At 36.8% G+C, this 23,953-nt stretch overlaps 1 protein-coding gene and 1 pseudogene across 5 annotated transcripts in view; both read right to left on the bottom strand.

Moving 5' to 3' along the window:
* Positions 1-23,953, bottom strand: part of MTX2 (metaxin 2) — a 56,554-nt gene that overhangs the window by 13,737 nt on the left and 18,864 nt on the right. Inside the window, exons 2-4 of one of the 5 annotated variants that reach the window (XM_074338403.2) lie at positions 19,836-19,883; positions 18,816-18,862; positions 4,586-5,507 (exon numbers count right to left, since the gene is read on the bottom strand). Coding sequence is in view for 1 of the 5 variants with exons in the window: in XM_019739340.3 (XP_019594899.1) it covers positions 18,816-18,862; positions 19,836-19,883 (95 nt within the window). In the remaining 4 variants the exon portion in view is untranslated. Of the gene's footprint in view, positions 1-2,857; positions 3,032-4,351; positions 5,508-18,815; positions 18,863-19,835; positions 19,884-23,953 lie in introns of those variants that run through there. The other 4 variants (XM_019739340.3, XM_088794462.1, XM_088794461.1 and 1 more) reach the window with 4 other exon arrangements.
* Positions 4,369-5,441, bottom strand: LOC148754875 (pyridoxal kinase pseudogene; annotated as a pseudogene).

Genomic DNA, 23,953 nt, shown 5'->3' with positions numbered 1-23,953 from the left:
CCATGTAGTCAGCAAAGCCGGATTGCCCATACTTCTAAGAAAAAGAAATAAATTCCTATATTCTTAAGTCACTCATATTTTGGGGTTTTTGTCAGAGATAAAATTAATCCTAACTAATTCACCAACAATTACTGTTGCTAAGTTTAAGCACCGACTCACCCAACGAAAAGTTGACTTCTCTGTGTCTATGTAAGTGTACACTAACAGTCCTCTAAATACTATAACCAGCACTCCAGATTTATAGTGATAATAGTGAGCTTCTAGATTGACCTGTAAATATAGACAAGGATCGTGGTTCTCAAACTTCAGTTTGTCATGCATCAAAATCATGTGGAAGGCTTGTTAAAACAGTTTGCTAGGAAGGGGAAAATTAGATTAAATTTAAACAGCTCTTTCAAGAAGATGATGAAGGGATTAGAAAGGTCAACTCCGTTCTATTACATATATATCTATACTGGTGATACAGAAAAGTTGAGCTTGTTAAAACATAAATTTAAAAAAAAAAAAAGTGGAAATAGGCTGAAATGACAAGAAATAGGTACAATACCTGACCAACAACTAACACACGAGTCATGAGAAGGTCAAAAGGAATGGAATAAGAGCACAAGTGGAGATCTGTTTTTGTCAGGAAATAGGACACTTTTTCCACTGTAATGCAAGGGGTGGTTGGTATCAGTGGCGATAACTGCAATTTAATAAGGGAGAAGGTCACGAAAATGAGGGCATGTTCACATTCTGTGAGAAACGGGAAAAACCAACTGCTGAGAATGAGGGACCAAGAGGGAATCGAGGCCCTCGGGAAAATAAACTGCTTAATATATCGTCTCAAAAGTCTGACTCATATCCAGTTGTTAGTTAGTAATAATACCATAAAAAATAGTAAATATGGTATACTGTATTTTGTAAAACTACATGCATAGTGGCAACTGTACGAATCAATATTTCAAAAAGCTGTATTTCACTAAGAAAGATTAAGCAAAATTGTAATTTCTGCAATCAACGCCATACTTCCAGTCCTGCTAATTTTTTTACTTCTTTACTAAAAATAACTGACTTAATTTTGTCCAATTTAACAACACTCAACTTACCACAGACCTCAACTGATTAGCATAATTCTGGTTAGCCAAAGATTAATGTCTTTTTAAATATACAAAAGTAAATTCCTTTTCCATACACCAACAATAAACAAATAGATTTAAAATTAAAAACAATACCATATACATTAACATCCCCCAAAAATGAAATACTTAGATATGAATCTAAGAAAATAGTACAAGGTCTATACGAAGACTACAAAACGGCAAAACTCTGATGAAAGATATTTGCAGAACTAAAAGAAAGAAGAACTAAATAAATGAAGAGATACTCCCTGTTCAATATTGTCAAGATGCTGGTTCACCCCACCTTGGTCTAGAGAATCAATGCAATCCCAATCAAAAACCCAGCCAGTTGCTTTATAGATATTGACCTACTGATTCTAAAGTTTATATAAAGAGGCAAAAGATCCAGAATAACCAACACAATACCGAAGGAGAAGAACAAAGTTGACGGACTGACACTACCCAACTTTAAGATTTACTATAAAGCTATCGTAATCAAAACACTGTGGTATTGGTAAAAGAACAGACAGATAGATGAAACAAAATAAAAAGCCCACAAATAGAACCCATGAATAACTAATTTGTCAGCTGATGTAGCCAAAGATTAATTTCACAGCATTTACTATAATTACTTTTTATCTCTGATTCAAAAGAAATTTTCTGAATTAATCTGTAGTTCGCTAAGAAATCTGATGTCACAAACACAGTATTTTCATCCAGACTTTAAAAATGTGAAACAAAGCATACCATGACTGCCTTCAAGAATATAAAAACTCTAAAACCAAACCAGGTTTTGACTCAAACAGTATTTCTCCTCTCTCTTGTAGGATGGAAGAAAATCTCTGAGGTTCCAAAATACTATTTTCACATTTCACGTTAATTTTCAGTCTCATATCAGCACCACAAATACTCTAAAACAGGCATGATACAACAACCAAAAATACATTTTACTTTCAATTCTTTCAAAGAAAAGCAATCTTTATGTTTTAATTCTTATGTAAATCCAAAAACACCTGTCGTTCTAATTATAATAACGACACTTAGGATAACTCATCTAAGCCCTATCCCTCAGTTAAGCATGACACGGTAGGTGCTTTTTCAGACACACACACACACACACACACACACACACACACACGTGCACACATGCACACAGAACATAATACCTCGCACCTGACTTGAGACCCTGAAATTTAATAAGCTTGATGTAATTTCAACACACTGAATAAATTCTTCTTTTTAAAGTGTTAATTCATCTTTAAGGTCTACAAGAGGTTGAAAAACTAGAAAGTACTGAAATCTGCACTCTGACAACCAACAGGCGGTTCAGGGTCAATACATCTCCTATGTTAACATAAATTATCATCATCATTTTGCATGTTACTAAACTATGGAAAGTCAAAACAAAGAATTAAACCTAAAGTGGGGCCAAGTCTCTTAACTAAAACTAAAGAACCAAGAATCGAAGTGTTGGCGGACTGCATTTCCCTTCAAGTTCACTGTACACACGGAATAGGCCCAACACCCAAAACTGTAATTTCTGGGTGGGCTTTCACCGTCTCGGGAAGACAGATACATTTAGGTTCTTTCCCCAGTCTACACTGACTCTCAATATTAAAATTTTAAAAAGAAAAAAAGAAAAAGCTTTTCTCGCTGCCCACCTCCCCAGCTCTGCTGGGCAGTGGCAGTATGTCCCATTAAAGGCACTGTGCAGGCCCACAGCCCTGGGTGACTTTGGCTCATCCCTATGTTCTCACCCTGTTGGGGAGGCTGCCAGGCTGCAGGTCACACCTTCCTCTTCCTCCTGGTCCAGTGGCCACTGCAGGGACCAGCAAGCCAGCTCTGTCCCAGGGCTGAGAGAAGCCTGGTCCTTGGAACCAGGAAACAAAGCAGGGGCACAGATGCCCCAACTCTGCACAGGCCGCTGGGAGCTGTACACATGTGAGTTAAGATATTCAAGAAGTGAGCAGAGTGGGGAAGAAAAACAAGCAGAACGGTGCAGCGAGTTCAACAGCGAGTGGCATCTCTTCTTTTTAGGGCATTTTCAACAACATGAAGAATGCGCTACTGAGGAGCTTTACAGGCTCTGGGAGGGGGCCTGCTTGTGAGCACGGAGCCATGGGTTGGAGACAAGGGCTGCCCTCAGAGTCTGCTTTCCCAGGGGCCACATGTGGGCCCCCATGTCCTACAGTCTCTTTGTCCCCTCCAGGCTGCTGGCTACCAACAAAGGTAAACCTTTGCAGCCCCGGGGTGGGGGGGGGGGTTTTGCTGAGATCAAGGCCGGTTGACTCTTTAGGATGGGACTGCCTATCTGCAGTCATGCCTGGGGGACCCCAAAATTCTGGGCAAGTGGGGCCGAGGGGGGTCATGCTGGCAGTGGACAACTTGGACTTGTGTCAGGGCCAAGGGGTGAAATGTGCCAACAGTGGAGGTGGGAGCCCACCTCTGCCCTCTGTACCTGTCTGTACACTATCTCCGTGGCATGAAGCATTTGTCACCAGCAGCAGGTGGCAAACACACAGTGCTTAATTGTACCATAAACTAGGTGAGTTTTCCAAAAGGAGCCCAACATGGTATCTTCCCATAGGCACCCTTGGCTTGCACCAGCCTTCCCTTTACTGGCCTCCCTACACATCGCTCAGCAGGTCCCTAGAAATACTTGTGGGGTTACAGGGCGGTCCCGCTGATACTTATGAGATTTGCAGACTGACCTGAATTTTTGGGGTCCTAGAAAGGTCCCCATCAAAGTGACTATGCAGGCCTACGTGTGTCTGGGCCAGCGGGCATTAACCCGTCCATATGCTGAAACAAAAGCAGGATATCTGAAATGTCCAGGGATCTACGGAATAGCAAAGTAAGAAACAAAAACCCTGAAGCAGGAACAAAGAGGGAAAGGTCAAAATGACAGTAACCGGTATTGCTGTAATTCATTAGGTTGCAAATGGTCAACATGGAACTCACTCTGAGACACAGGTACACAGGAGATACCTCAGACACAGCCCACGCAGTGGGAGCTGATGTGACTCTCAGGAGGCAGCAGCCCCCCCACCACATCTCCCCACCACCCCCACCCCCAGACTGCCAGGATGCCCTTGAGACGGTGACCACAGAGCTGGTTTTCCAGGAGTCTTTTGGGGGAGGAGAGGGAGCTGGTTTCCAAATTACAAATTTGTGATCACTTTTGTTATTTTTAAAAATGTGCACAACCAGCACATTGTCACACTTAAGACCAGGTGATACTAGATACTCACAAAAGAAAAAATATGTATCAAGTTTCAGTCACAGCTCTAAGGCAGATGTTACATTTTTCACCAGTACAAAGAGGGAGATACTGACACGCTCGCTGTGCGTCAGGAGGTGGGCACACGAGACCCGCAGGGCACGGTGACCTGGAGCACCAGCTGTTCCTTCTACTCCGGCCCACCCAGAGCTGCAGCGAGGCCGGGCTGGGCTTCTGTCCTCCCCCAGCCTGGGCCTCCACACACCTCAGGCTCTGCTGAAGATCACGGTGCACGGCTAACATGGTCTTCTCCCACTTTGAGATTGTTGGGGTGCTTGTGTGTCCACGCCGAGGCACATGGCAGTGAAGAGGTCCCACGAAGGTGCCCACCAAGACGGCGTCCACCTTGTGCCATGTCACGTGGATGCGCTCCAGCACCAGGGCCGTTGGGGCGCTGAATCCTCTGGCTCCCACGCAGAAGCAGGTAGTCACTGGCCCGTGGGCAGGGCCGGGCCGGGCAGAGCTGGTGATGGCCACGGTGGCGGGGCCCCTCGAGTGCAGAACGTGCTCACCGCTGACGCTTCTTCCTTGTGTGGGTCTTTCTGCCACTCAGTATCTCCGCCTAGAACTGGATGGGAGTTAACAATGTCTGCAACGCGCACCACCTGTTCTTTGTAAACAAGGAGCTCCTGTGGAACGCAGGCAGAGCTTTCGCCGTCACCCATCACCGGCTCACACACGTGTACACCCAGCGGGAGTTCTACCGCTTCAGGTCCCGCATGCTGTCCACCACCACGCCCGGGAAGAACTTGTCACTCGTGTAACCATGAGCACCGAGTCATATTTATTCCTGTGGTTGGGCTTCAGACCTTCACACAGCTCATGGAGTTCATCTGAGTTCAGCACTCGGTCCTTGCAGTGTGCGGAGCCTCATGTTTTGAAAACTGGACCAAGTGCAGGGGGTCGATCTCTCAAAGCCCACACCCAGCCCGCCGCGGGAATGTGGCGGCCCGATCGCTCACGAAGCTGCAGATGACGCAGCGCTGGACGGAGAGCTCCTGGCACGCCTCCTCCACGGCCGCCCGCTGGGGGCGCGGGGCCCACGCCATCGTCATCAGCATCTCCCCGCTCGCGGGCCTCGGGCTCTGCTCCCACCCGGCTCCCGGCAGGCGCTCCGCTCAGCATGGCTGAAAATTAAATTTTCAATGTTTAAAAAAAAAAAAAAAAAATCACTGAAGGGTGGGGTGTTGGTATATTTTTTGTTTCCTAAAAAGGGGAAAAAAAGTAATACCAGATCACAGATAACTAGTTAAATATGAAGTACTGACTTACACATTTATCTCTGCGACCCTTCAAAAAAAGTGAAGAAACAGAAAATGTATAAACCCAGACACAAAGAATGGGAGAGAGACCAAAGTAGACCACAGATGTCAACCCATTTTTGTAAGATGGAAAGCCGATGCAGCAGGGTCGAGGAAGCTGAAACCTAAGAACATGGGGAGGACAAAATCAATATATTCCTATCACAGAACTAGGAGTATTCCAAAATTGGAAGAACCAAGTACCACAGAAGGCTGAAGTGAAATAAAGGAATAAAAATACGAGGATTGGTTGAAAGTCTGTATAAACATCAGACAGCTGACCTGCCCGCAATCTGGCAGGACACAAAGGATCAGTCTTTGGAGAAACCCAACCAGAAAGCCTCCTGACTCCAGACTCAAGCACAACAGGGGACACCATGGATGGGTATGGGGGTCACATGGAAAAGAGGTGAAAGGACAGTAAACACACTGACTGAAGAGACCTACAGCACCACTCTCCCTCTCAGCTTCCAAACACTGGCAGCCAAATTAAGTCCTTCCTGGATATCCCTTTGCAGAAAAGGCCTACAAATACTGATGGTTTTACTGGGGGTGGAAGTGGGGTGGGATGGGATAGTGCCCAACAAAAATGGCAGCTCACTGTGCAATTGGTCTAAGTGATGCCCACATGTCAAAAGCCCCTCTTCTCCCCATCAGCTTTGTAGGACTTCACTCTTAAATATAAATTATTAGCAGAGATAAATAGATATTTGAGGAAATCCTCAAACATATAGAGCCAACCCCCCCCCACACACACACACACACACACAGGAATTGGGAGGAAACAGAAAATGCAGAGAGAAGAATACATCAAAAAAAAATTATAATGGCCAGTATTTATTGAGCACTTACTAAATGCAAGGTACTTAAATAATTAATAGCTTTATCCTATGAAGTAGGTATAATATTTAAAGATAACAGGTACAGACAGGGTAAGGAATCTGATCCAGGCAGAGAAAAGAGGAGGGGAGAAGAAGGGAGAGGGGAAGGGGGGAAAGAAACAAACAACGAACTGAGCAAACAGATGACAATGAATGACTCAACAGCAACTCTAAAGGCTAGACGATAACACAAGGTCTTCAAAATTCTAAGGAAAAGTCTTACCAACCTAAAATTCTACATATGGCCAAGGTATTAGTCAAGTGTGGAGATAGAATAAAAACAGTATCATTCAAGCAAGGTCTCTAAAATGTTATTTCCCATGTATTCTTTCTCAGTAGGCAAGCTAATGAAGAATATAGGGGACTCAGAAAATAGGGGATCGAACATAAAAGAAAAGCAAAAAGAATTCCTTGGATAATGACGAGCATAAGAAAATAGCTCTGAAGCCAGAAAGGAATTGCTCCAACTAAAGTAGAAGGGGGCTTCAGAGGTAGTATACCCAAGAGAAAAAGAAAAAAAGGACCTGATGTGTCTGACCTTTGTGAGGAGTATTATAGTACAAAGAGTTCAAAACTACCCAAATGAATTAAATAAAGCAATTATTTACCCAACAGGAAAAAAAATCATATAGAAAGAATATGTTGATAGTACACTGAACAAAGAAGCTGGGATCAATGTTTACATTCTAATTATTATAGTGTAAACTCTGAATATTAATTTAGCCAAAAAAGTGAGAGAACTATTGGGAAGATAGAGAAGGAGAGGGGGAGGAAAGCTGTACTGCTTAATTTCATAATGGAATTCAATAGGTATATGTAATATTCAAAAATGAAAGGCCATCACAAGCATCTTACCTAAAAATAGAGATAAATACCACGGGAAATAATATAGCTAAAAGGATTCAAAGTGGTTGTCTGTGGGTATCAGGATTTGGGGTGGGTTAAGAGTGGAACAGTGGACTTTATTTTTGGGGTATTTTTTGGCGCTAAGCCTCTCACACATTGCTGGTAGGAGTGTAAATCAATCAATCCATACACTTTGAAACTGTTTGTTTGGTAATATCTACTACTAAGCATATGCCTACTCTATCAGCCAACAATTCCACTCCTAGAAATATACCAAAAAGAAATAAGGCATATAGTCACTAACATACATGTACAAGGATGTTCATAGCAGCTTGAGCTATAATAATCAAATATTGGGAACAACTCAATGTCCATTAACATGAGTAGCAAATTTCACTCTAAAATTCCTAACACCAAACGAAAACGGATGTACAATATGTCACCAATTGCTATTATGAGAAAGGAAAAAGTAAATATAAAAGGATTATACATTTTGACTCCAAATTCTTTAGAAATAACATTCATTGAGAAGTTTTAAATCAGAGAAATAGCTAAGAGAAGAGCTGTCCAAGTTCAAAGGTATGAAGCAGTCTTGTGCTTAAACTGGCGTGTTTGAGGAATAGCAATAGGACCAGTGTGATGTGGGGGAGAAAGGAAGTGAGTGGTTAAGAGATGAGATGAGATCAGAGAGACAACCAGGAGATCATGCTGGACTTACAGATAATTGTAAGGATTCTGACTGTTGCTTTGAATAAGATGAACAACCACGAGAAGGTGTTGAGATGAGGACTGCTGGAATCTGACTGACATTTTAAAGTATTACAAACAGCTCTACAGAGATTAGGTTGTAGAGAGCAGAAGAGTGGAGGAAGGAAAACTAGTTAGGAGAATTTTGCAAGAATTGATAATGGCCTCAACCAGAGTTAGGAGTGCTAGAGATGGTTAAGAAGTTGGATTCTGGCTATATTTTTAAGGTACAGCCAAAAGGATTTGCTGATAACTGGATATGGATATAAGAAAGAGACTTCAAACATGACTCAAAGTTTCTGACATAAACAACCAGAATGATGCAACTGCCAATTTACCAAAATAGGAAAAAATGTAGGCTGAGCATGTTTTGGTAGGAGGAGGGGGACGCAGGAGTCTTTAGGGTTCTTCTCTAGTTGTCACTTCTGTTAGACTTCTGAAAGGAAATGAATAGCAGGCAACTCTGCTCTCTTTTCAAAGGCCTGGAGTTGCTAAGGTACAATATTTATTTAAAAGCAGACAAGCAGGTTCTCTTGAAACTTTGAGAAGCCTAGTCTTCTGTGGACTCTTCTGTGGACACAAGTGACAGAAATATGTACAAATCAATATCATCTTTGCCAACACTTTCCTGAAGGTATGTAATATCAAGGTGTTAGAAATGGGTAGAGCTACAGATATTATACAGAATAAAAACACAATCAAGGACAGTTTTTATTTTTGGTCATTTCTATCTCCTGCATCTACAGCCCACCAAATGAAAAGTCATGGTTAAAATAAGAAGCTTCAGAAAGCTAAGAAAGCCATCCAACTAGAGCAGTATTATCTTCTGAAAATTTACGTGAAGGAGCCACTGTCAGCAGGAGTCCTTTAAAATCTCAGCAACTATGGCCCAATCTTCAGGAGATTTAAAATAAACACTCAAGTCTTATAATTAACATAAGTACAAAAGCAGAATAACATTAGTGAGCAAATCAAACAAAACATCTCAAATATTATGCATATCTAGTTTCTTCAAGTCTTTTCATGAAGAAGTGTACTATATTACAGAAAGAAATCTGGGGGTGGGGGGTAATCAATGAAATTAAATTTAAAGCCAAAAAGTCATCCATTTCTTTTACAGAAAACAATAAATATGACGATTCCTGACAAAGCAAGGTAGAATCTACCTTTAAAATATCAAATATCCTTTGTTTTAATTGTGATATATATTTTAAAAGGGTAGTTAAAAATACTCAATGCAGAAAATGGTAAAAAGAGCTCAACACCAGTTGAAAGGAAACATCGTTAGCCAATAACAGGCCTGCCCTAGTCACTACATTTGCACAGGGAAGATGAAGCCTCATTGAGATGTTATCCTTACCATCCTTAAGAGCAACTGACTTTCTGTGGCTGACTCGTAAGCCGTATCACTCTTATGACTGGACAAACCATTAGCACAGTCCCAATCCTTAACTGTCACTGGTTAAGTGCCCTGGCAGAACCTGAAGGATCCTAACAGAATACAGATGTAAGAAGTTGCTTAAATGGATACTGATACTCATAATAATAAATACAAACATACCTAAGTTCATATAAAACTAGTAAACTACAACAAAAATTAGCATTGTTATTTAATGGGACCAAAGCTCACTGCTTTAAAAAGTTAGATATAGGGCCGGCCCGGTGGCTCAGGCGGTTAGAGTTCCATGCTCTTAACTCCGAAGGCTGCCGGTTCGATTCCCACATGGGCCAGTGAGCTCTCAACCACAAGGTTGCCAGTTCAATTCCTCGAGTCCCGCAAGGGATGGTGGGCAGCGCTCCCTGCAACTAAGATTGAACAGGGCACCTTGAGCTGAGCTGCCGCTGAGCTCCCGGATGGCTCAGTTGGTTGGAGCACATCCTCTCAACCACAAGGTTGCCAGTTTGACTCCCGCAAGGGATGGTGGGTTGCGCCCCCTGCAACTAGCAACGGGACCTGGAGCTGAGCTGCGCCCTCCACAACTAAGACTGAAAGGACAGCAACTTGAAGCTGAATGGCACCCTCCACGACTAAGATTGAAAGGACAACTTGACTTGGAAAAAACTCCTGGAAGTATACACTGTTCCCCAATAAAGTCCTATTCCCTTTCCCCAAAAAAATCTTAAAAAAAAAAAAAAAAAGACATTACCTTATAAAAAAAGATTAGATATAACTCCTGTTAAATTCAGAGGTTTTTTAATTAAAAGCCAATAAAGTTACAAATATCAATAAACAAGATGTTTTAGAAAACAATAATAAGAATTCTACTTAAAAAAATAGCTATGCAGAAATCATCAGAAACAATTCAATAAGCATAGAAAGCTTTAAATAGAGCAAATTTGTTACCATAAACATGAAATGCTATTGCGAGCACATATGAAGACAGGTCACATCAGAGAATAGAACCTTCCTTAATATAACTCTCACTTGAAAACTACTCCTGGAATATTTCACTCAGTTTTAGATACATCAACCTCTGACAGCTGTAGGAAAAAAACACGTTCGGAAAGAAAGCAACAAAAAAAGATAACCAGAATAGGAAAAAATACAAGTTTCCCTGTTAGAATAAATACAAATAAAAATTGTAGGGTCAAAATTATGTAAAAGAGTTATAAACTAGGCAAAGGCACAGAAAGAATAATTCTTGTAACCCAAAAAAAACCTAATGCAATACCAGTCATGTGGCTGGCACTCAATGAACAACCTGGGAATAAAGAAAGGAAACTATTTTTCTGAGGTCCTATAATGAAAGCTTTAAAGTTTGATTATTTACAGATGAAATAAATATTCCCAATTGAGAAAAATAACAATGACAAAAATGTTTTTTTTAATTCTTAGGGTAAGCTAAATAGTAGATGGCAGGGATATAAAATGTATTCACTTCATTTTAATAAACTAATGTTAATTCAGTATTGAATCATTTACCAATGTGCAGCACTATCTTCTTTCCTTTTCTTTATTCCAAAAGAAAAATGAACATTTGTCTTACAAGTAAAATACATAACAATACTCTTTAATTGCCCTTAAGCAAGAAAATTAACATTGCTTCCCAATAAAAATATAAAAATAATTCAAAATTTTCAGGAATTGTCTTTAATAAAAGTTTTTAAAAGATTAGATGCTTTATACTGATTCATATTGTGAAATTTAAGGGGTCATAAATAAAGCTTCTAAATGTATGTAAATCACATTAACAAAGTTATCCAAATTCTAGATAGGAAATAATCCATTTTCAGTCAGACCTCAGGTTTCCTTCTTTAAGAAAAAGCTTTTATTCATTTCATAATTAAATTTGAAATATTTTATATAAGGATTCACTAAGGACTATTCTAAAGCATGCAATGCCATTTTCAGGACACAAAATGAAAATGGTTCTGAATTTTAATTCGTATCTTGTTTTACCAAGACACAAAGGAATATCTGACAACAACTGAATAATTATTTTCCACCTTACTGAAGAGGCATGTTTTAAAATTAAAAACCATGAACAAATCTATCTACAAAATAATTCATTTTTATATCAAACAGCTACAGACCCTGTAATTGAAATAATGTATCTAAGGTTACAAATGAAAAGTGTTAGGTATCATTCTTGAAGTGACAGATTAAGTACCTAATCCAGTTAAAGTAATAGCCATATTTGTAGTTTAACATAAATTAAGACCTTAATTACATTTGTGACTATTTTAAACAAAATAACAAATTCCTTTATACCTGGGAATGTAATTTATAGCAAAGCCAGGTTCATTTTCCAAACCAATCTATTTCACACTGCAGAAGTACTCTGGTATAATGGTATAATGTAATTCTTGTTGTAGAATGTTGAAAGAGTAGACTCACTAAAAGCACAGAAAAGGTTTGAAGATAAATGAAGATGCTATTCATTCAAGGGTAATTTCATCTTAGGACTATATGAAAGATGTTTCACTCACACAGGGTAGTGTATGGCCTCAAGTTTAAGTGTGTTTTCTGCTCAAATATAATGCTGCTAGATCGATTATGTTGATACTGTATATCTAATAATGAAAAATTCTAGCCTTTTTCTGTTTAAAAAATAGACTGTCATTTTTTTCATCTTACAGCTATAGCTTTGTTCTGTTTCACAGCAACAAATTTTAAAATCCTGCTTGCTATTTACTTTTTAAGCAGAAAAGTATTCAGTTGATATTTTAACTTGCAATCTCTCAGAACTACAGGTGTGAATTTTTGCTAAGTTTAATATTTACATTGGCAAACAATTACCATATATAACCAACCATTTTTCACTAATTACTAAAATTATTTCACTGATTACTAAAAATGACTAATTATTAAAACTGACAACTCTAATACCACCTAATTCTATACTGAATATATTTCATTTTCACAAATCCAATAAGACTAATTTAAATATTTTAATAAACGTATCATTTATGTATTGAGGGATTAAGATTAATAATGAGAATTTTTTAATCTGCTACATTCTGCTTGCAATTTAAGTTCACAGTTATCTTTTCTAAAGGTCACATATTATGTATTTAAGTCATTCCAGGGATTATAAGCATAAATCAGAAAAATGCTTTAATACTTCTGGTATGCAAAAGGTGGTAAGGACAAGACTTTCTATCTGAAGATTTCAAACTCAATGGTATCAACAAAACTTCTGCAGCCTCCATTATGCTCATTTTAGAATACTGAAAAGGAATTTCCAAGTCCCCTTATGTAATAAATGTTCCCTAAATTCTCTCTACCCTTTAGCTTTCCTTCTCCTGATCCTGATCCTGATCCTGAAAGTGAATACAGAAGCCTCATTTTGCAGAGGATGATCAAAGTGGGAGGGATGAACAAACTTTAAAAAACTAAAATTTTACACTTTATGAAACTTTAAGAAAGTTATAACAATTTTTAAAATGTTTTCCATAAAATAGTATTCTACTGATTCTCTATTAAAATATATCCACTGGTATCATCCTACTTGTACTCGTATCAGGTTTAACTGAGACAAAAACTGCATACAACCATGAACAACTTGTTTAAAGTAAAAATGTATCCAACCAAACTGAAAATTCAAAATCATTTTCTCCAAAATTCTGCAGGTAAGCTGTGCGTTGTGGCCACCAGAATGCCATGACAAGTTTACAGCGGCTATACAGCACTTTGATAATCACAGTTGCTTCTTCAATGCAACAACTGGCCTGCAGCCCCAAAGGAGAGAGCTACTCCTCCCTCTGCTCTTCTCCAATCTCTACATTAGGATATTACCATTTAACCGTTAATTAGTATGTCCACCTAAAAAGCATCATTTGCTAAAAAGAAAAAGCAAGGGTCAGCTAACTATCTATCAGCAGATCTGACATGTTAGTGTTCATGGCCAACATGAATGGGGCCTATAAAAATGCTGACTTTTTTTAATGATACAAAATATTCAACAGAAAGAAAATAGTTATTTTCTGTTGTCTTCCCTTTCATTTTTAGAGATAAAGTATTTATGCACAAAGAGTAGGGGAAATGAGAATATTAAATGAATAGGGATATTTCCCTTAATCTGAGCTTGTTATTCTTGAAGTAAAACACTACGTAAAAAGTAAGATTACTCTTCCATGCAACATTCTAATAATGATCATAAGCTTGAGCCACTCTCTAAAAATAAATTCAAACTTTTACAATAGATTAACCCAAATTTAAAAAAAAAAAAGGAAACAGGCTTCTTTTTAAATTAGCTTCATTTATATTAAAAGAAATCTTTTCTAAAACTGACTAGAAAGTAATATTTTATTATATAAAGACATTAACAAAACATGTACGTAAATCTTTCAAGCCAAAATAGGCACTAATTCAGCATATAATATCATCACATGTTTATATTTGTTTCCCTTTTTTCAAAAGAATTTCCCCTTTATTACCAACCTTGAGCTTCACAATAACTCATAATATAGGAGACTGTCTTTATCACATGTCAAAGATCCCAAAACTGAGACACGTTTATCTTTCACATCTTAATGTAATCTATAAATTGTAAGATATAATTTGCTAGGAAATGTCAGAAATGAGTTTTAAATTAATTTTCCATTATTTTTGGATAAAAATTCAAAATTCTATGTCACTGAACGGAAGTGATATGCAACAAAGTGTTACGAGTGTGGATTCTCAACTCAGACTCCCTGGGTCTGGATTCCAGCTCAGCCAAGTGCTGCTTATATAACTCTGGGCCAAATGCTTAACCTCTCTGCCTCAACTTCCTAATCTATAAAATGGAAATAATACTACCACCTACCTCACAGCATTGCTGTGTGTATTACCTATGATATGATACCTAAAGTACATATAACAAAACCTGGCACACGGAGTAAGTGCAGTACAAATTTTAGCTACATCATTATTGCTATTTTTACTAACATTATCTGCAGAATAGGGATTATATTATAATAATATACCTACTTCATAGAGTTGCTGTAAGGATTAAATGAGTTAATAAGAATTAAGTGCTCAGCACAGTGATGAGCAGATGGCAGGCATTCAACCAATGCTACTACTGTCTACCTCCAGTTTGTGGGCTATGACCTTGACTAAAGCTTTTCTGAGCTTCAGTTTCCACATCTTTAAAATTAGGTTAGTATTACTACCCTATTAGTAGTGTTATGGTAAAGACTGCATAAGCCACTTTATATAAACGTTTTCAGTAGAGTGCCTTTTACAATGAAAGCATTTAATAAATATTCAATTTAAAACAAATCTTATTCAATATTAAAATAATATTTTGTTTAAATTAAAGCATTCAATATTAATATTTTGGGGGTATGGAATGAAAGCATGATTACGAAAATTATTAATACTCACACAAACTCAAATATGTCCCCTCAAAAATTTTTGTAAACTTTTATCTTTCAAGTGTGTTTTACCAGGACCCATCAGCTCCAAATCAAGTTTCAATCTAGTTCCAGGGGGCGCAGCTCACAGGGACCCATGTGGGGATGGAACCAGCAACCTTGTTGCTAAGAGCACCCTCTAACCAACTGAGCTAACCGGCCACCGCCCAAAAATTCTTATATCTAACATTTATTTTAACTACTTCAGTGTTTTTAGGCATTATAAAGCTTGCAAGCTTCCATTACTCCTGCTGACTTTGATTATGAGTACTTCTGTATAAGAATCAGGAGAGAAAAATATAATAACCAACATTCATTGCATATTTAGAATATGCCAGGTACTTTTCTAAGTGTTTTATATGTATTAACACATTGAATCTTCACGAACCCAATAAGGCAGCTTCTATTACATTTCCATCATCTATTATATCTTACAGATAAGGAAACTGGAAACAAAGTGTTCTGTTTAAGGTATGCTGTATTTGGAACAGAGCCCAGCTGCCCATTTCATTTGTGGAATCTGCTATAAAAGGCAGCATTTGAAGAAAATCAAATAAAATATTTTTTGCAGAAAACTTGTAGAGTTCATATGTGGTTGCTCATACTGTATTTCCACCAGCTACATGTGGCTATTGAGCACTTCAAATGTAACTAGCACAAATTGAGATGTCCTCTAAGTGTAAAATACACATCAAATTTTGAACTTAGTAAAAAAAAAAAAAAAAAAAAAAAAAAAGGTAAAGCATCCCATTAATACATTTTGTATTAAAAGATGTTAAAATGATAACATTTGGATATACTGGGTAAAAATATATTATTAAAATCAATTTCACCTGTTTCTTTTCACTTTTTTTAATGGGGCAACTACAAAATTTTAAACTACATATATGGTCCACATTATACATTATATATATATATATATATATATATATATATATATATATATATATATATATATATACACACACACATATATACATATATGTGTATATATGTGTGTGTGTGTATATATATATACACACACACACATATATATGTATATGAAACCAGAGGAACACACTACACTAATACTTCACTATATTCAACATACAAGATGATTTTATGACCAGGAAAACACTTGTAATACCAATACTTTGTAGATGAAGAAAGGAAAACAAACCTAAGAGGAAATAACAACCATGAGAAAAAAAATTTATTTTCTTTTAAACTGAAATCATAAAGGTTCCTCTAATCAAAAAAGATCTAACCACTTAGTTCCAGGTGTATAATAAATGCCAAGTCTATGTGGTAAGTAAAATTTAAATTTCTTGATGGCTTAACTGGCAGACTATTAAAATATCTGATGTTTGATGTCTGGTATCTTCTATAAAATATCTAGCTTATGGATACCTGTCACATTGTTTTAATCAATTTTATACATTTAACTGATTTTTCTAAATGGATACTGGTCCACCATATAGATGAAAATTATTCCATAAAGTTTACATCAGATATCTGGAAGAGTCACATTTATAGTCATGGCTACTATCAGCTGTCAAGCCAAAGAATATTGAAGAAAACCAACAATTTTTAATAAATGCTGGTTAATTTATCATCTAAGTGACATATGTAGGATAACAAAAAAATTGAAAATGGTTAAGAAAAATTCTGCATTTTAAAAGGTTCTTTTTCTCTGGTTTTATTTTTAATTGCAACTATGATTTGAGAAGCCATGGTAAGTAAGCAAATTAATAGGAACCATACAAATAGAGTTGCTAAATAAAGTACATAGATTTTTTTTCTTTCCTTCCACAGATTATTTGAAACAATTTTTTTTTAAATCAGTTAACACACCAATACCTTGGTTTATACTGAAAATTAGTTAAACCATCTTCTGCAGGGTTTCTCAACATTGACACTATTTACATTTAAGGCTGGATAATTCTTTATTGTGGAGGGATTGTCCTGCGCATTGTAAGATGTTTAACACCAATTGATGCCACCAGCACCCTTCTCAACAGGTGTGATAACCAAAAATGTCCAAACACCGTCAAATGTCCACTATGAGGTAGAAATCTCCCTTAGTTAAGAACAATTACCCAAAATACCATCCTACTTGGTGCACATTACTTCAGTACTTCCTAAACTACTATTCTTTAGTTTTAGGGGCTCTTCATAGGAGATTCCCAGATAGCTACAGCAGGGAGATCAATAAACTTCATATGCAGAATAGTCTCGGTATGTTATTTGTGTGTGTGCACTGGACTGTGTGGATAATCCTGAAAGCGTTATCCCAAAAATGGCAATTAAAAAAGGGTTAAGAATTAGTGCTTCAACTGAAATATTCACTGTACCTTAAGCCATCTTTTCAAAGACGTAAAAATTGAAAATACTCTTTTATACACAGCAAATAGTTTATTGGTGCTATCAGTTATCAGGCAAGATTGCTTTTATCACACTTATAAACCCTTCATTCAACATTTACTGAGTACGGTCCATATGCTAAGCACTATGTTATTAGTATTTGAAAGCTAAACTTAAATTCTATCCCCCTCACCAAAAACAAATAAACAAATTTTAAAATATTTTTAAATTAAAAAAATTGAAGTATAAAGTCCGTATTTATTGTCTATAACCAACTGAGAATTTCTGCTTCTCAAAAGTTAACATACGAAAATACAATAGTTATAATACTAGTACCCAAAGATAAAATCAAGGTAAATAAATAAACAATTTATATTTTTGGTAAAGCGATATAAATCTAAAAAGAAAGAAACTTAAAGATATTCATAGATAGTCACACAAATAAATCATTGCCCGGCACATTTCTTCTCATCTGTCTTTCTTTCCCTGCCTTAAACACAACACAAATGTACTGATCAACATACTATGCATCAGACATAGTTATTAAGCCCAGAGAATGATACCAAGTTGAATAAAAAAACTATGAAATGACCAAGTGCCTAGCATCGTTGTCTAGAACACGGCAAAAGCTCAGTTCCTCTTCTCTTTCTTTCTGTACTCAAGATGCTCAGTCTCATCTCCAATAAATGTCACATGTCTTAGATTTCTCTTTTAGGTACTGGACAATAAACCTCTCTTTGTGAGTCAAGCTATGTAAGCTAACTATATAAACAGCAGCTCAGTATGTAAAATGTTTGAATAATTATAATTATAATTCTATATTCTACATAAACATTTCTCTTTTTTTAAAACAAAAAAAATCCCCAAGTATCCTATTCTCCCTATAGTGCAGTTTAAAATTTACAGGGCCACTAATCTTTTTTGGATTATACAACTGTGATATACAACTTAAAGAGCTATTATATTCAATAAGTGGTTTGAGGATAATAGACACTAATGTAATCAATAAGTATATAAAAAATTACCAGAGAGGAGTATGTCTGCTTCAAGATTACCAAATGAATTAATGCTAGAATGAGTACAATGAGAAAATGATGCTTAAAAATATGTGGTGCATAAATCTTTACAATTAAGTTAGAAAATTATTCTGTGTCCATAAATGAACATATCACCCCCAAAGATCAATACCATCATATCTAATCAAAAGCAGAACAAGTTCTAAGAAACAGAATGTGCCTAACATATATATGATTTTTATAAAAAAGAATGAATAATGAAGATTTTTGTTTATTTTATATACTGATAACAATTAGCTGAACAATATCACATAATCAAGTTACTCTTCACAGAAGAGATGTTATATTGATAATGGTAAATCACACAGAAAAATTCTAAATGTACTGTATCAGACTGTCTGGGGAGGGGGGTAAATTGCAACTCAAAGTGAAAAATATTACATTATTTATATATTTACCTGCACAGCAAGAGAAGCTGCATTGTCAGAAAGCAAAATTTGCTCCCCTGTGGAAATACAATGAAAGGTGTGAGTCAACAGTATGATTGCTAAACAAGTAAAATACACCTATATTTTTATTTTTAAAAAGAAAAGATATAGCCGTTCACTAACATAATTATGAAGTTCTATGTCAATGCTATTGTGTAATTATAATTTTGATTATATTATATTGTATGTAAGTAATGATAAAACAAGACTATTTCTCTATAACTGATCATTTATCACATTTTATCAGCAATATGTAATTAAAATCACTCATTTAAAAACAAATTAATTTTTCAAGTTTTCAAGATATATGCCTCTTCTTTTCATTACAATTAAGTACTATATGTATCTACTCAAACCTCTCTAGTTAAAAGTAAAACCACTCAAAATCATATAAAACCAGCTTGCAGTTAATATTGCACAGTATGTCTAGGTCTGTCACACAAAAGAAAGATGACAAGTTCGCTGCAATAAAAATTCCATGCTTAGAAGACTAGGGCTGCTGCCTATTAGTCTTCATTACTTTGCAGTCTTCTGACAACTGTAGCAGGCTGCTGAGCCCCAAATGGGGTCCATAATGTGATCTGATGATATATGAAGAGCTGCTAAAGGGAGCCTGAACCATCCTAGCCTATACATTTTAACAGTTCCTTTTTACTGAGAGCCCACTTTACCAAGGGCTTCAAAAATCTGCTGTGTCAGCTATTGGTGCAGTAAATCTGCCAACTGCTCCTGCAACCACATCATTTTACACTGCCTACAGCAGGCAATATAATGAGTCAATAATAAACTAAGGACCTTATAGGCCGTGAATAGTTGGTTTACACTGGCAAATACAAGTTTAGGCAAAATCTCTTCGACAAATTACACAAGGGAATCCTTTCTTTATGTTTTATGTTCTCGCTGCAGTAAATTATATTACTCAGGGATTTTTTTTTTTGTAATAAATATATTTTGACGCAAAGCCATTTTTAATTGTGAACAAGTACCTACCTTTCAGTTGCTGATATAATGTAGCATTTTCAGGCCAAGGTTCTGCAGCTGAGGAAACAAGGCAGTGATAGTTAGGCATATAGGGCAAAAACAAATGAATAACCAAATTAATAAGCACATTGGCCTAGAGCATTTAAAGTGAATTGCCAAGGTTACCTTAACTACTATGGCAACTAATCACACTACCTTAGCTCCTTTGGTAACCTGTATAAGTAGGTTAAATAATTTTCAATCCATGTTTGGTGGTAATTTGTGTTTTGTTTTTTTATGGGGAGGAGGTGGAAGACATCTTGCCCAATCAAAAGTGAGAATTTAAAAAATAAAACAGCCTATATGCTACTATTCCTTTAGCCGCCTTCAAACATAAACATATCTAAAATGTTACTCATAGAAAAAGATAGTGAATTTCAATTCACTATAAAAAAAAGTGAAACAATATTTATAATATTTTACCGTAAACTTTTAAATTTTCAAACAGATAACACCGCATGAAAGAATCAAGTATATGTATATCAGCCTGTGCATCTTGCCTCATAAGCTGGGAGTATGGAAACTTCCAGAGGAATCCAGTTGTAGTCTAGAACATGTCATTGGCTTGACCCCATCACACCCCACAACAGCAAAGGGGAGCAGCAATTATGAAGCAATAAGTACCTACAAGGTCAAAGCTGCTAAAGCTAATTTTAGTCCTGAAGCCAGGCTTGCTTGACCTTGCCTCTTAATCTTTCATCTAGAAGAGACTCTAGCTAGCTACACAGAGAACATTAACAACCTACCAGCGATTGGAAAAAGTACTAGATTTGAATTTTGTCTAATCAACTGTACTTAAGAAGCAATGTCTCCACTGATAGAATATACAGGATATAATTTGCTGAATTTTTCTTTGTAAAAGCCATAAAATATCAAAATCACCAATTTGGGCACAGTAATTATATTTGCTCTCAGCAAAAAAGTAAATTAAATATATGAAATTTGATAATAATTGGTATTTTTCTTATTGTGTTTAAACTAATCCAATTTCTGTGACATAGCAACAAATTATTTTTAATATACAATTCTAGCTGATTTTTTAAAAGAAATTTATATGTATGAAGCTTTTTTTCCTTATGACTGATCATTTAAGATGCACTAAAACAGTCCAAGGGGTGAGGGGAGGTTAATATGCTTTTATTTACACTTTAGAATGAAAAGAAAAACATAGTAGTAGTATTATAAATTATAAATGGTATTTTTTGGTTTGGTTTGGGAGACACAAAATTAAACTCACACTTAGGAATAATAGCATGAAATCATTAAGAAGATAATGGACCATACGAAGTTTTGTATGCCGTCGCTCACAATATTACACATGTACCGTATGAAAGGCTACTGAATTTCAACTCACGTACCAAAAAGGCAGTGAAACTAAATATTTATTATATGTTACTATAAACTTTTTAATAAAGTAAAATTTCAGTAAGAACCCAATTAACCTGTGTAACATAGTTTTTAAAATAAAAGTCAGGGAAACAAAAACAAGCTGACATCAGCGAATTACTCAAAAGTAACCTTTTAGGATAAATTGTATGGTCAGCATACACCTACATCGTTTACATCTGTATTAGAAACAATACAATGAGTTTCATTCATTATAAGATCCTACATCACCAAAGATTCAATTATATGCATTGTATTAATCTTATTAAAGCAGTAAAGCACAGGAATAAAATTTACAAAAACTTCAAAGATGTTGAAATTAGTTCCTTGATGGTACAGATGTGAGTATTCATCTGTACTGTACCATGCTGCACATACAGCTGGTGCTCATTAATTGTGTGTTGAAGAAAGAAAAGGGATATTTGATTAAACCTACCACCCTATTCCTTAAATATTCTGGCTAATCAAAGTTTTACTGAACTTAATATTATCAACTATGCTAAAGTAATAGTGTGTTCCAATTAAATATTATGGTCATTTTAATTTTTGGTTAGCTGTCTACATACTAGGCATGGACTATAAATTTTCAAAACAATGGAATAACATATACATAGCATTAAATACAGGCTGAATATAATTTAAGTGTTCTTTGATAAATAAGAAACCACTTCACTACTCTGTAATATCAGAGAGTTCTCATATGAACAGTAATTTCAGTTAAAAGTTAATTCATCATCACTCCCATGGATTCTCGAAATCTAATACAATAGACATATGTGAAAGCAAAAGAAATCTTGCAACATATTACCTGACTACAAATAAGAATAAAAAAGTTGCCCTACAGGGGCCGGCCCGGTGGCTCAGGTGGTTAGAGCTCCACGCTCCTAACTCCAAAGGCTGCCGGTTCGGTTCGATTCCCACATGGGCCAGTGGGCTCTCAACCACAAGGTTGCCAGTTAAATTCCTCGAGTCCCTCAAGGGATGGTGGGCTCCGCCCCCTGCAACTAAGATTGAACACAGCACCTTGAGCTAAGCTGCCTCCCGGATGGCTCAGTTGGTTGGAGCATGTCCTCTCAACCACAAGGTTGCCAGTTCGATTCCTCGACTCCCGCAAGGGATGGTGGGCTCTGCCCCCTGCAACTAGAAAACGGCAACTGGACCTGGAGCTGAGCTGCGCCCTCCACAACTAAGACTGAAATTCAGTACAACAACTTGAAGCTGAATGGCACCCTCCACAACTAAGATTGAAAGGACAACTTGACTTAGAAAAAAGTCCTGGAAGTACACACTGTTCCCCAATAAAGTCCTGTTCCCCTTCCCCAATAAAAAAATCTTTAAAAAAAAAAAAGTTGCCTACAAATACTGAAAGCTGTTACTAAGAACCTAAAGCTGGAAACAGGGTGAGGGGGGGCGGTGTTTTTCTTGATCCAAGATACAAACTATGTTCCAACTCAGAAATTATTATTGAAAATAAACTCTCAAAAACTAACTGCCAAAACATGTGATGTTATCTTCACAAATAGAGCCTACCATTTAAAAAGGAGAAACCAACAGGCGGCAAGAAACCTATATAACCATGTTATTTTAGCAGCTGGGAATTCCAGCGCACCCACAAATCAGGAGACAAGAAATGGTAGCAGAGGCAGGGAATGATCAGCCGCCTCTCACACCCACGAGCAAGCTCCGAGTATACAAACATCACTGATTTAAATGCATCACCTACAGAAACCAGCTCAAATAATTACGTTTTAAACATGACATGGGACAAGAAATGCTAGCGTGTTATTCCATAATGTGACAAAAGTGAAAACGCTAAGTTGTATGGCGTGGCACTGGATCTACAAATCAACCCTGCAGGTATGTTTCTAGGAAATGAGCTCTGTAACTGCCTTCATAAGGAAGCCCATGAATCATGAATGTTATCATTCACACATAACAAAGTATGAAACCTATTTCCTGGTTTGGGGAATATTAATTAAAGCCTTTTTATTGAGAATGCCTATTATGTGAAAGACAAAGTCCCAAAGTACAAATTCTTCCTCACTCCTTTTCCAAGGTCAGGCAAGTCAATCCCCACCCTTTCTCCTGACCACGTGTAAAAGAGGCAGATTAAAAATTTAGAATTATAGTGCTAGCAATACGCCTTAAAAATCTGTAGCATTTAAAAGGAAACATCATTTTAAAACAATAGAACATTTTCATCTCTTGAGTTTTTCAGTTGACCTTAAATGTTTTAGACCAGACTAATTCAACAGTGATAAAATTTCATAACTCACCTACCCTATTATCAATTTCTACCATCATAAGCACTCCCTGATATGAAGTGCCTTTGTAAACCTGCCATGGGGAAGAGTCAGCCTTAAAATAAATATAGAAGTCTAAAAGTTTCTGAAAAGGAGACTGGTAGGAAATGTGGATTGAGCGAAAATGTGGTCCAATGTTGGTAAATTTCAAGTTACTGGTATTACTAGCTCACCAAAAGTAAACTTGATGCTTAACACACATCAATAGTCTGTGAGGCTCTTGGAATAAAGATCAGAATCCTCAACCTGACCTTACACCCCACTCTCTCTCCCTCTCTGGACCCATCGTACCTCCACTCCATCCACTCTGTACTGCAGCCACATCGGCCTTCACCCAGTTTCTGAAGGCACCTTTTTCCTTCTTGCCCTAGCGATTCATTTGTGCTGTTTCCTCTGCCC

This window comes from Rhinolophus sinicus, chromosome 17, assembly GCF_057876585.1.
Source record: "Rhinolophus sinicus isolate RSI-liver-muscle chromosome 17, RSI-T2T, whole genome shotgun sequence".
In the NCBI taxonomy this organism is placed as follows: Eukaryota; Metazoa; Chordata; class Mammalia; order Chiroptera; family Rhinolophidae; genus Rhinolophus; species Rhinolophus sinicus.
Note: the sequence above shows the minus strand (reverse complement) of the source record. Positions and strands in the feature narration are given on the sequence as shown.